Raw genomic sequence first — 13,243 nt, 5'->3', positions numbered from 1 at the left:
AAAAAAGAACGAAGAATTGAGTGAATTAATTTTAGGAGACTGTCATGCTTGTGTGTGTCCATGTGTGTGTGTGTGTGTGTGTGTGTGTGTGTGTGAGAGAGAGAGAGAGAGAGAGAGAGAAAGAGAGAGAAGGAGGGAGAAAAAGGGAAAGAGGGAAGAAAGAGACAGGGATGCAGGGATGGAGGAAAGAAAGAGAAAGGAGAAAAGGAAGAAAGAGCGAGGGAGGGAGGGAAGGAGAGAGAGAGAGAAGGAGGGAGGAAAAAGAAAAGACAGAGCGAGAAGGGAGAGAAAGAAAGAATGCAATTGGCTAATTAATAAAGGAAGCCATTTTAAAAGGTTCTCAGCACTTCAGTAAGAGAGGCAAAAGTCAAGCATGATGATCAATGTCCCCTTCTATCAATCCTGCATTGGATCTGCAAGTGGCAGGTGCTACTAAAGACTCAAGGACCAGGAAGTAGAGGAGAACTTTCTCAGCATGACAAGAATCGGCAACCTCGGGGCTCTGAGGAGGCGGCGTCCCAGCAGAGGGCCAACACCCGGGGTATGGGATGACCACGCAGCTCCTGATCGCCGCTCTCAGGAGGCCAGACTCAAAGTCTCCCTTCCTCTCCCTCCAAAAAAAAGACAAGCTTTGAAAACAGATGGCAGGAAACTTAGACATGAAGCCCAAATGCTGACTCCCTTGAGAAAGGTCCTTCTTGAAGAGTGATGTCTGGGTGAATAAGGGTGGCACATGTACCCACCTTTACCACCAACTGTGGTGGCCGGGGGCACGGCCTGCGGACTCATCCCCCGTGCCCCAAGAAAATGTGTCTCTACGACATTCCACACTGCCAGGTTGCACCCATGACTTGCGTATCCTGCTTTTGTGGGTTATTTGAGCTTAGTGAGAATGGTGGGCATTTTGCCTGTGAATGCCACCGTCACAGGTGCCGTGCCGAGCTGGAACGGGGCTAATTGCCTGACAGCTTTGGCTGCCCCAGGTTAGTGGGCACTTCCAATCCTGTGTGCAGGGTGACCTGGAAAAGAAGACAGGGGAAGTGAGGGTGGGAGAGGCTGCCATGGGGACCCTGGGTCCTGCGAGGGCACAGCAGACACCGGCAGGATCTCCTGCTGGCTCCATCCGTCCCAGGCTACAGCTCAGGGCTGCTGTAGATGGTTGAATGTTACATCATTCAATATCCCTAATTAAAGGCGATGTTGGTTTGCACTCCTTTTCTCATAAGAATCACTCAGCTGCCTGGTTCCTCATCTTGCCAGAGCTGCTGGAGCTGGCAAATTAGACGTTATCACAGGAGCATGGCTCTCATGCACTGGCTCCTGTGGTTCCATATTTGTGTCTACTTTCTAGCCATGACCATCTTTCCTTTCCTATTAACCCCATTCTATTAACTGTGAGGAATAATAGCCAACCTTTTATTTATGTATTTATTTATATTTTTTTGATACAGAGTCCTGCTCTGTCACCCAGGCTGGAGTGCAATGGCAGGATCTTAGCTCACTGCAACCTCCACCTCCTGAGTTCAAGGAATTCTCTGTCTCAGCCTCCCAAGTAGTTGGGATTATAGGCACCCACCACCACGCCCAGCTAACTTTTATATTTTTAGTAGAGACGAGGTTTCACCATCTTGGCCAGGCTGGTCTTGAACTTCTGACCTCATGATCCACCCACCTCGGCCTCTCAAAGCGCTGGGATTACAGGCGTGAGCCACTGTGCCTGGCCTATTTTTTTAATTAAAAAAACTTATTTGTTAATTGGTAGAGATGGTGTCTTGCTAGTTCCCCAGGCTGGTCTTAAACTTCCGGGTTCAAGTGATCCTTTTGCCATGGCCTCCCAAAGTGCTGGAATTACAGGTGTGAGCCAACATGCCCTGCCAAGCCCATCTTTTAGGTTGCCACAAATCCCTTTTCTAAATGAGTAGAGGATTGAATCGATCAATCAGTGATTGATATAGACTCCTCAATATTCAGGACCACAAAACAGGACCCTGCCTCACTCCACTCCAACTCCCCATCCCAAGGGGGAGGAAGACTCTGCTAAGAAGAAGGATGGAACCTCCGTGTTTCTCTGTCCCTCACACCATCCTGAGCTCTCATTCTTGTCTCTGTTTCAGGCCTCCTGAGCTACCAGCACTCCCCAAGGATGACTCAGCCCTGAGATCTGCTTCTCCAGAAGCTGCCACCCTAGGGCCCCTGGGTGTCCCAAGTGAACAAGTTAGAGGACTGCCTCCAGGAAATATCCAGTTGATAAGCTCTGTCTGGGCAGGCACTGTGGTCAGCTTTTACTTTATTTTACTTTCTTTTTTGAGATGGAGTCTTGCTCTGTCACCCAGGCTGGGGTGCAGTGGTGCAATCTCAGCTCACTGCAACCTCCGCCTCCCGGGTTCAAGTGATTCTCCTGCCTCAGCCTCCCCAGCAGCTGGGATTATAGGCAGGCACCACCATGCCCAGCTAATTTTTGTATTTTTAGTAGAGACGGTGTTTCACCATGTTGGCCCGGATGGTCTCTATCTCCTGACCTTGTGATCCACCCACCTTGGCCTCCCAAAGTGTTGGGCTCACAGGTGTGAGCCACCGCGCCTGGCCTGTGGTCAGCTTTTTAATGGCCCACTCTGACCAAGGGCACTGCAGAGACCTGTGGCAAACGGTGGGGAGCAGCCAGGCCAGGTCCGGCCTGCGGGACGCGTGTACCTGCACATTGCGGTTGAGGCTGAGGGCTGGCATGAAGACCCCGTCCACCTGGCTGAAGGCTGTGGGGCCCTGCTGCTGCCCGTTGATAAAGAAGGTCAGGGTGTGCTTATTCAGGTCCAGCAGCACGCCGACGGTGGCCCCTTTGCATACGCCGCCTTCCGTCCTGGGAAGAGAGTCCCCAGGAAGACCATCACCACACCCAGCCTGGGATGTAGGTGATAACTCAGGAGAATTATTTATTTATTTAGAGACACTGTCTCACTCTGTCGCCCCAGCTGGAGTGCAGTGATGCTATCTCAGTGCACAATAGCCTCGACCTCCCAGGCTCAAGAGAGCCTCCCACCTCAGCCTCCCGAGTAGCTGGGACTACAGGTGCATGACATGATACACAGCTAATTTGTTTGTATTTTTTTGTAGAGATGAAGGTCTCACTATGTTGCCCAGCCTGGTCTTGAATGCCTATGCTCAAGTGATCTTCCCACTTTGGGCTCCCAAAGTGCTGGGATTACAGGCATGAGCCATTGCACTTGGCCAGGAAAATTATTTATAGAATGCTGGGAACACCCTCACTTAAACATAGTCCCCAAGGTGGTGGTGGGGTGCCATCCTGGGCACAAGAGCCTTCTCTCGCATTGTGGACCCACCCTGTTAAAAGGCCATGATGGAGACTTTCCCCTAGAGGAACCAGGCTGTTCAGTCCCCTTTTTCTGACAGCATCTGGGACCTGCACACTAGAAAATTCAGGTTTTGATGAGTGGGTCCCATTTGAAACTGTGGGGCATGGAGAATGGGTAAGAAAGGCACCATCTCCTGCCAAAGAAAATAATTAACTTGGTGCCCTTTCCTGCTCTAGCCAAGTGAGGATGCTGAGGTTGATGAAGATGTGGACATCCAGGCCTTCAGGAAATTTTGAAAGGTCCCTACCCTACATTGGCTCATCTTCCCAGAAACATCCCAGGGTCCCTTGAAAAGTGGCGTATGGCAGGGGAAAGGGTGCTGAAGTGGAATTCAAGTCCTCTGTCAGAGTCACCATCCCACAGGTGACCAACAGCAAAACCTTGAGAATGTCCACTGTGCCCTTGAGCTGTGTTGGGGATGTCGTACTTCGTAGGTGGCAGGAATTCACATCCACTTGGTGGAAGGGAATCCATTAATAAAAGTAAGGAACACGCTCCCAAGGGGGGCTTGGCTGACCAGGTCTTCCCGCATTGGCTGAATCCTGCAGACTCTCCTTCTCTGAGGTGGGTTTTTTTTTTTTTTTTTTTTGAGATGAAGTTTCACTCTATCACCCAGGTTGGAGTGCAGTAGCGTGATCTCAGCTCACTGCAGCCTCCACCTCCCAAGTTCAAGCAATTCTCCTGCCTCAGCCTCCTGAGTAGGTGGGATAACGGGCGCCCGCCACCACACCTGGCTAATTTTTGTATTTTGAGTAGAGACAGGTTTTCACCATGTTGGCCAGGCTGGCCTCAAACTCCTCAGGTGACCCACTTACCTCGGCCTCCCAAAGTGCTGAGATTACAGGTGTGAGCCATCACACGCCCAGCTTGTTTTTTTTTTTTTTTTTTTTTTTTTTTTTTTTTTTTTTTTTGAGTGGAGGTTTCTCCCTGTGGCCCAGGCTGGAGTGCAGTGGTGCAATCATAGCTCACTGTTGCCTGGAACTCCTGGGCTCAACGGATCCTCCCACCTCAGCCTCCTGAATAGCTGGGACTAGAGGCACACACCATGCCCGGCTAACTTTTAAATATTTTATAGAGATGAGGATCTCACTATGTTGCTCAGGACTCCTGGGCTCAAGGGATCCCTCTGCCTCAGCCTGCTGAGTAGCTGAGACACAGGCTTGAGCCACCCCGCCCTCTCAGGTCTGAGGGCTTAGCCTTAGCAGCTCCACTCTGCTAAGAAAACCACGTTTGTCCTTCCAGCTTGGGAATGAGTTGATCAACTGGACGCTGCTGATAGGGCAGAGGGAAGGTGAGCAGCGAGAATTCACGACAGGAAGTCCCGAGGAGGACTTGGTGGGCGGCCCAGAAGGTGTTTCCAGAAGAGAGCAGGGTTTTTCCCCAAGGGTGTCCAGGGTGGCATCTGGCACGTGGGAGACTGGACCTAGAACCATGCTGTTGATGCTATTTGGACACTGACCACCGGGTGGTGGTAGTGACCCACGGGAGGTATGGGAATGGGTCCCACCTAAGCAAAGCCTCAGGCCCAGTCAGCTCTGGGGTCCAGCTTCTCTGCTGCCTCGGCTTCCTCCCCCACAGCGCTTACCCTACCTGACCCACGTCCAATGGGTGGGAGGACATGCAGACATCTCTCTACCTTCTCCTGGCCCCACTTCCCTTCTGCTTTTCTTACTGAGGTGGCACCCATGGGCTGTCAAGGACAGCTGAGGCCCGAGAAGGGCTCAGCAGCCCTTGGGAGGGGTGTGGTGGTCAACAGCCGGGACAGCTGGGGAGTCTGCACCACGCAGGCCAGGCTGGGGCCTTGGGTTCAACCTTGACAGTATCAACTGGCCGTGTGACCTGAGCCATTGTCTGACCTTTGAAAGCCCAGGCTTACTTTTTTTTTTTTTTTTTTTTTGTAGAGAGGAGGGTCTCACTATGTTGCCCAGGCTGGTCTTGAGCTCCTGGGCTCGAGTGATCCTCCTGCCTCGGCCTCCCAAGTAGCTGGGACTACAGGTACACAGCAACATGCCTGGCTAATTTTAAAAATTATTCTTATTTATAGAGACAGGGTGTCACTAAGTTGCCCATGCTGGCTTCGAATTCCTGGGCTCAAGCAATCCTTCTGCCTCGGCCTCCTGAAGTGCTGGAATTACAGGTGCGAGCCACCATGCCCAGCCTAAGCCCCAGTTTTATAATCTGTAAAATGGCAGCAATAATAGTACTTCTGCAAGGATTGAATGAAATCTGATGTCAGACACATCGAGTGCTTCCTACAGCACTGAGCACAGTAAGGGCTTGATAAATGCTTGTTGTTATTACTCCCATCAGCAAACAGGACATCTGGGTGCCAGTTTGGCTTAAGCAAGCAGAGACGGAGCTGATGGGCCTGGGCTTGGTCCCTCTGTGGCTGAGATGGAGAATGGCCAGCCTGCAGTGTCTGGGCAGAGGGACAGAGCTGCCCACCTCTCCCCCAGGACTCAGGAGAGAAGGGACCCTGCCTACCAGCAAAGAAGCAGGAAGGCGGGGTCCTGAGGGCCCTTGGGCGAGTCCCTGGCCCAGACCGGACCTTGCTTTCCTGAGAAAGAAGAAGCTGGTCCTTCCTCTGTGGGAAGGTGCCCCAGGAGCTGTTATAGGAACTGCAAGTGGGCCCAGAGCACAGAAAGCCTCCGAGGTCAACTTTGCCTGGGGCTGTGGCCGGGGCCAGCGAAGTCAGGGTGGGCTCCTTGAAGTTCTTCACCCCTTCCTATGGGGGATATGGCCCTTAGCAGACCAGGAGCAAGGCCCCATAGCAAGGAGGTGGCTCCAGGTGGCTGCAACTTGCAACCCTCCATTTCTGGCCTTGGGGATTCTTCATCCCCACCTCCATCCCCACATGCCGGCCACGTGTGAGCACAGAACCCCCAGGAGAGGAGAAAGAGTACCGAGCTATGGTGTAGGTGTCAGGGGTCCACTGCCTTCTCTGTGTCTGAGGAGAGAGACCAAGGCACCCTGGAGAGGCCCAGGCCTTGGGGGCATTTTTCCAGGGCGGCCCCAGAGGACGCATTCCCATTTGCCCTCCTAACGGAGACCCCAGTAGTGACACAGGCCAGGACCTGAGTCTCCTGTGTCCATGCTGGTGACCCTACTCCCGGAGCCAGCCTCAGGGCAAAGCCATAGCTGCAGGCTCCCTTGGCAGACTCATGAGTAGTAAGCACCCCAGCCATGCCCTTCACTACTGCCCTGTAGAGGGCCTGGCCCTGCTGAGGCTCAAGCCCATGTGAGACCAGGGCAGTGGCCAGGATCGCTGCAGGTAAGTTGGTGGCAATGAGTTGGTCACAGCTGTGAGGACACCAGCCCCAGCGGTGCCCAATAATGCCCTGCAGTGACTCAAGCTTGGGCTGACAGTTGCAAAGGAAAGTGAAGCCCAACCAGAAAGAAAACTACGAGTTCCATATCCCAGCAGAGGACCACTGTGTGGCCTGCTGGGTAACTCAAGAGACCCATCTGTGCTGGTCCTCTGTGAGTCACCATAATATAACTTCATCTGGGCTGCAGGCCAGTTCTACATGGACAGAGCCAAAGTCTCCTAAAGAATGGAGGCCCAAGTGGCTGAAAATACCTCCTCCCAATTCCTGCTGGCTTTGGGGACAGCAGAAGGGACACTGGCCTTCAGGACCCTCATTCCCGAACAGCCCGTTTTGGCGGAAGGTGGGATGGGGCCCAGCGCACCTGTTGGTGTGGGAGTTGCAGTGCATGAACCAGCTGCGGTTGTTGTCCACGTACATGGCCCAGGCCTTGTCGTCCTTGCCCAGCATCATGTCCTTGACCACGCTGGCCCTGGCCACCCCAAAGGCAGGGTCTGGGTGGTTGTCGTACCGGTCCACGTGCAGCTCCCAGTAGTGTACGCCCTTGGAGAACGCGGCCGTGCCAAGCACCACCCGGTCATCATAGCTGCTGCAGGTGGCTGTCTGGTTGTCGTTGGATAAAATGATGTCCCGGTGCCCAGAGTTGGGGTCAAATGTGAACCAGGCCACTGAAAAAGAAAGAGGCAAGAAGAGCAGGGTCAGGGGATGGAATTTGCTAGTAATTTCTAACCGGATCAGAGACAAAAACACACTCACTTGTGTTAGAGTGAGCACCCCGCAGTGAAGGGTCTTTCCTGTATGATTAGCTCACACGTGAGCACACACGCACGTGCACACACACATGTACACACATGCACACGCACATGCACACGCTCACACACTCTCTGCTCTCTGTTCATCTAAGTTGCCAGCCCTATGAGCACAGCCTTGCCAGGGTTTCAGACCTCAAAGCCCCAAATCTAGATGCATTTTCTGGTCTTGATTTCTAATATCCTTCCAAACACTCAGACACAGTTAGAAGTACAGGAGAGATAGGCCAGGCATGGTGGCTCAAGCCTGTAATCCCAGCACTTTGAAAGGCTGAGGTAGGTAACTCACCTGAGGTCAGGAGTTTGAGACCAGCCTGGCCAACATGGTGAAACCCCGTCTCTAATAAAAACACAAAAATTAGCTGGGTGTGGTGGTGCACACCTGTAATCCCAGCTATGCAGGAGGCTGAGGCAGGAGAATTGCTTGAACCGGGAGGTGGAGGTTGCAGTGAGCTGAGATCATGCCATTGCTCTCCAGGCTGGGCGACAGAGCAGGACTCCATTTCAAAAATAAAAATAAAAATAAAGTACAGGAGGAAATAAATATTAATGGGCCACCTCGTGGGTGGGAGATTTGAGACACAGAGAGGTGAGGCGATGTGGCCAAAGTCCCAAAGCTCAATACTCCATTTTGCAGCCCACCAGGTGGTGCCTCCTTTTGCTCCCCAGGCCCCCAGCACCACCCCCAGGTCGGAAGTGAGGCATTTACTCTAAAATCATGACCACAATACACGGGGCAAGGACCGCTCATCTCTAGGGAGGAGCGTCTCCAGGCAGAAGCCAGCGCACTCTTCTCTAGGTACAAAGTGACTCCGCAGGTTGCACCATTTTCAGAAAAGTGTCCCTGGCTGTGCCCTTTGACTCCAGCATCTGCTCCTGCTCCTTCTCCTCCCTGCCTCTGGGAGACCATCCAGCTGTGGCAACAGAGGACGTGTGGACTAAATGATAACAACAAAGGTGGGGCTTGCCTTCTTCTTTGAGGCAGTGGGGAGCTGAGAGCTGCCTCTGCAGCCTGGGCTGGGCCACACCCAGAGGAGCAGGACTTTCTGTTTCCCTCATCGCTTCCTGCTAAGAGCTCAGATGACTGAAATTCCACTGAATCAATATCAATATGCTGTAGTTGTCCAAGACCTAAACCACTGGGGATTAAAGGGCACTTTTCTGCTGTGAGAAAGGCTCAGATGCAGGGGCCGGTGTGGGCCCACCACATCTGCATCTATTGTGGAGTTTTCTTGTCTGAGACTGTCCTACTCACTCCTCGGCCCTTGAAAAGTGGGGGAGTTTAGCCTCCCTCAGCTACTCCATAGTCGAGCCCAATGGGTGAAGGAATGTTTCTTTCGTGGCATGTAGGCAGGTGGGTACATCCAGGCGTTGTGTGTGCAGACCAGGGTCAGGCATATGCACCTCATCCGGACCCTCTGGCCCTGCACTTACCCCCAGCCTCATCTTCAGCAGCTGATCCTTCCTCATCCCCACCTTTGTCCACGGGATGAAATGTGGGTTAGCCCTAGGAGACAATCTTCCTCTTCTGGGAGGCCACTTATGGTCCCAGAAGGGCAACGCCCTTGGAGAACCCACCTGTGCCCAGCACCACCCCCCACCCCACCCTGTCATCATAGCTGCTACATGTGGCTGTCTGGTTGTCATTTGATAAATGATGACTCCGTTCTTCCCACTAAGAGACTCCGTGCTCACCATCGGATGTCTGCAGGACGACAGTTTTACTGTAAGGCCCGACACCAGAAGAGTTGAAAGCTTTCACTCGGGCGTTGTAGGTGCTGTTGAAGTGAAGACCATCGATGGTACACAAAGTCTCCTTACCAACGTACACTTCCTGAAAGACAGCAATGCTGCTCACCAGGCTCCTCTAGCATTTGCAAAATTCCTCTTAACAATTGGCTTCTGGAAACACATTGACATTAAAAGTGCTGCTGCCCGCTGTGGTGGCCTGTCATCCCAGCTATTCAGGAGGATGAAGTGAGAGGATCGCTGGAGTCTTAAACAATTTTTACTTTTATTTTTTTTGAGGGGCAGAGTATTGCTCTGTTGCCCAGGCTGGAGTGCAGTGGTGTGATCTCGGCTCATTGCAACCTCCACCTCCCAGGTTCAAGCGATTCTCCTGCCTCAGCTTCCCAAGCTGGGACTACAAGTGTGCGCCACCACGCCTGGCTAATTTTTGTATTTTTTAGTAGAGATGGGGTTTTATTTTATGTTGGTGAGGCTGGTCTCAAACTCCTGACCTCAGGTGATCCTCCCGCCTCAGCCTCCCAAAGTGGTGGGATTATAGGCATGAGCCACTGTGCCCAGCCAAAAATTAAAAAAAAAAAAAATCTTGCCCAAATAAAAGTTATGAAAAAGGAAAATTACATTCAGTCATGGCCAGTTGGGGTGGCTCACACCTGTAATCCCAGCACTGTGGGAAGCCGAGGTGGGCAGATCATGAGGTCAGGAGTTCAAAATCAGCCTGGCCAACATGGTGAAACCTTATCTCTACTAAAAATGCCAAAAAAAAAAAGAAAAAAAATTAGCCGGGTGTGGTGGCACATGCCTGTAATCCCAGCTACTTAGGAGGCTGAGGCAGGAGAATTGCTTGTATCCGGGAGGTGGAGGTTGCAGTGAGCCGAGATCACGCCACTGTACTCCAGCCTGGGTGACAGAGCGAGACTCCGTCTCAAAAATAAATAAATAAATAAATAAATAAATAAAAATAAAAAGACCCTCTTCCTCATAAACCCTAGCTTTTGTTAGCAGCCATGTCTCAAAGAGGAGGGGCCATTTTTGAGCTCAGGGCTGCTGCTTTTAATATTTTCAGTCTTTTATTTCTTTCCATTTCAAAAATGCTGGCTCTCCTCTCGGTTTCTGGTGGAGGAGCTCTTTCAGTTCTTGGCTAATCTGCATAGTGGGAGTGACGGGGGTCTGCACCCAGTGATCTGGCTCGAGCAACCTCATCTTACCTCCCTAAGTGGCCCATATTCACATGGGACTCAGCAATTCCCAAGGAAGTGTTGCCATTATTTCCCAAATTCTTACATTCTTGTATTTTTCAAGCAGAAAGTAAAATGACACACACATAAATCTCTTTGAGAGAAACTAAGGGAATGTTGACTTTCGGCAAGATTTGTTAAATAAGTACAACTTCCCAGGAGAAGAAACGCAGGGGTTGCTATGATTGCAGTGGTTTGTTAGAGTGCGTGTTTATTTCATCTTCTCTGGGCTAGGAAGCAGGTGATCTGAGAAGGCCTAGAGTTTGTGCTCCCTGGCATTCACATCTGCCTGAACTTCACTGAGTGAAATCTGGAGGTGGTGTTCTATTAGGGGTCTGGGTTGGGGGGAGTCCTGCTCCAGGCTTTCTAGCAGATGGGGAGTAGAATGCTTTGTGAGCATTTCTGGCTCACAAAGAACCTTCATTGCCCCCGTGACAGTCCGTCATCAGGAATGTGACTGGAGAATGTCATCCCTATTCAACAGCCATTTATCGAGCATCCTCTATACGCCCGGCACCTTGCCAGGTATATGAGGGCCAGACAGTGCTTCCTTGGCTCCAGACATGATACCTCCCAAGACAAGACAGAGCCTGGTGAAATAATTAGAGGACCAGACAAGACAAGGTGTGATAAAACCTGTTGAGGGAATGGGTTGCTGTGTGAGGGGCTGGCGGTAAATGGGGAAGGAGGTAGATGCAGAGAACACCCCATCGGAGCTTTCCCAGCCCACGCCTGTGACAGTCCTCCCAGACCTAGCCCTTGGGAGGGAAGTCCCATTTCTGTGAGCCCAGGCCGGCCAGCCCTCTTTATCCTTTCTGCCAGTGTCCCCTCAGGATAGCAACATGATGTCCCTGTGGGCTGGACCAGGGTTTGGGACAGTGGGAGTCACTCCTGCCTCTGCACTGGTACCCCCAAGCCCCCGCCAAACAAGCAGCAAGGCCTCACCCGGAACTGACCCCCCGCGCCGTCGTCCAGCTCCAGGATGTAGCCATCCACGGGGCTGTGGGTGAAGGGAGGCATCCTCCAGGCCAGCGTGACACTGTTGTTGCGGGTGCAGCATTTCTCCAGCTGCAGTAGGGGGACGGGTGGCACTGAGAGAGGGACATGCATGAGTTAGTGCACAACGCCCTCTGAGGGCCCCGGCCCGGTCCCCCCACCCCACCCCATCCCAGGGCTCCTGGCCCCCAGAAGATAACCAGGCTCAATTCCCTCCCTCGCTACCCTGTAGTCACTCCCAGACTCCCCGGAGTCAGTCTCCAGGTGGGCCGGGGATGAGGCCAAGCACACGTGACCTTGCACATCTCAACCCAAGGGGGTGTCCTTCCTGGAATCTCAGGGGCCCTGGGAGATGAGCCCAGCCTTCTGAGCCTATGGTCCTAAGGAAGGATGTTCTCTTTCCCATCTGCCCACTGAGAACCGCTGGCTTTAACTCAGACCCAGGAGGAACGCATGGATAGTTCCAACAGAGTCCAGGCTTACTGCGCATGGCACAAGCCCCTTGGGGTCCTCCATGCAGGGCCTACAGCTAAGTGACAGCCAGCCTGCAGCTCATGCCTGGAGCTGGGAAGGTGAGGGGAGGTGCCTTAAAACCTTTGGCTGGAAGCATTGAAAAGGTCAGGGGATGAGAGCCAGGCAACAGAAGCAATTCTCGAGTATGGGGTGGCCAACCTAAAGAACTAAGGATTTGGATCAGCTGCGTCGAAGTCCTGTTGAGGTGAGAGTGGGAGAAGTTAAACATTTTCTAGCTGGATTCAGGCTCAGGAGATTTTAGAAATTGATACAGTCCACTCTGACTCCCCACTTTTTTAAAGGGAAAATTGAAACACTTGTTTTGTTAAAAGTACATATTTCAATTTGGTTCCAAGGATTTGGGCATGGGACCGGCTGAGCACAGTCTGACTCCCAGCCTTCAGTTAACAAGACGGTAGGAGTCCTTCCTCCAACCCCTGGGTCCCGCTACTCTGCTCTCCCTCTTCCTCTCTGAACCCTGACCAGCCAATGACCATATCCAGTCCTGTTACCCCCGACCAGTCCCTGGACCCCATCCAGCTGGAACAGCAACTGGAGAGGCCCTAATCCACCCCCTGCGCCCACTTTCCAAGGTGACCTCTCTCTTCCACTGGAGCTCCTCCACTCTGCCAGGCTCCTCCTGCTTCTCGGCACTGCGTGTCATTTACACCTGGAGCAGGTGGCCTTTCCAGACCTTACTGGAGGAGCAAGCTGTGTGGGAGTGAGCATGGCAATGTGCAAGAGACTTCCCTTTCTTTAGTTTAAAAATGGCCACAGATTCTGCATGTAAGGACTCCCTGAGTTCACAGATTCTGCAAGTGTGGCCCTCAGTTCACACAAACCAAAGAGCTTTATCTCCCCTCCCTGGCATCTGTGGAGGGGCACCATGTAGAGTAGGACTCTGGCTCTGGCCAGCATTTGCTGATTTCATCATGGGGCAGGTTATGCAAACTTTACTTAACCCGCTTGGGTCTCTGAACCCACCTTGCTCACTCTGCTCTCGCCTCTGACCTTGCTCTTGGGGCAGAGAAAACTGATTCTTGCCTCAGGGACTTTGCGCTCGCTATCCCTCTGCTGCCTGCAGAGCTCTTCACCTAGATCCTTCTCCCTCCTCCTCCTCCTCCTCCTCTTCCTCTTCCTCCACCTCTTCCTCCTCCTTCTCCACCTCCTCCTCCTCCACTACCTCCTCCACCTCCTCATCCTCCTCCTCCTCCACCTCCTCATCCTCCTCTTCCTCCACCTCCTCC

At 52.5% G+C, this 13,243-nt stretch overlaps 1 protein-coding gene across 2 annotated transcripts in view; it reads right to left on the bottom strand.

The window, feature by feature from the left end:
* Positions 1-256: 256 nt before the first annotated feature.
* TRIM67 (tripartite motif containing 67) overlaps positions 257-13,243 on the bottom strand; it is a 55,157-nt gene continuing 42,170 nt past the window's right edge. For both annotated transcript variants that reach the window (XM_017526522.2, XM_017526523.2), the window contains exons 6-10: positions 11,433-11,578; positions 9,199-9,337; positions 7,059-7,362; positions 2,692-2,854; positions 257-1,019 (exon numbers count right to left, since the gene is read on the bottom strand). In XM_017526522.2, the coding sequence (XP_017382011.1) occupies positions 954-1,019; positions 2,692-2,854; positions 7,059-7,362; positions 9,199-9,337; positions 11,433-11,578 (818 nt within the window). In that variant the 3' untranslated portion in view covers positions 257-953. The remainder of the gene's footprint in view (positions 1,020-2,691; positions 2,855-7,058; positions 7,363-9,198; positions 9,338-11,432; positions 11,579-13,243) is intronic.

Source organism: Cebus imitator, unplaced genomic scaffold (genome assembly GCF_001604975.1).
Source record: "Cebus imitator isolate Cc_AM_T3 unplaced genomic scaffold, Cebus_imitator-1.0 Scaffold42, whole genome shotgun sequence".
Lineage (NCBI taxonomy): Eukaryota > Metazoa > Chordata > Mammalia > Primates > Cebidae > Cebus > Cebus imitator.
Note: the sequence above shows the minus strand (reverse complement) of the source record. Positions and strands in the feature narration are given on the sequence as shown.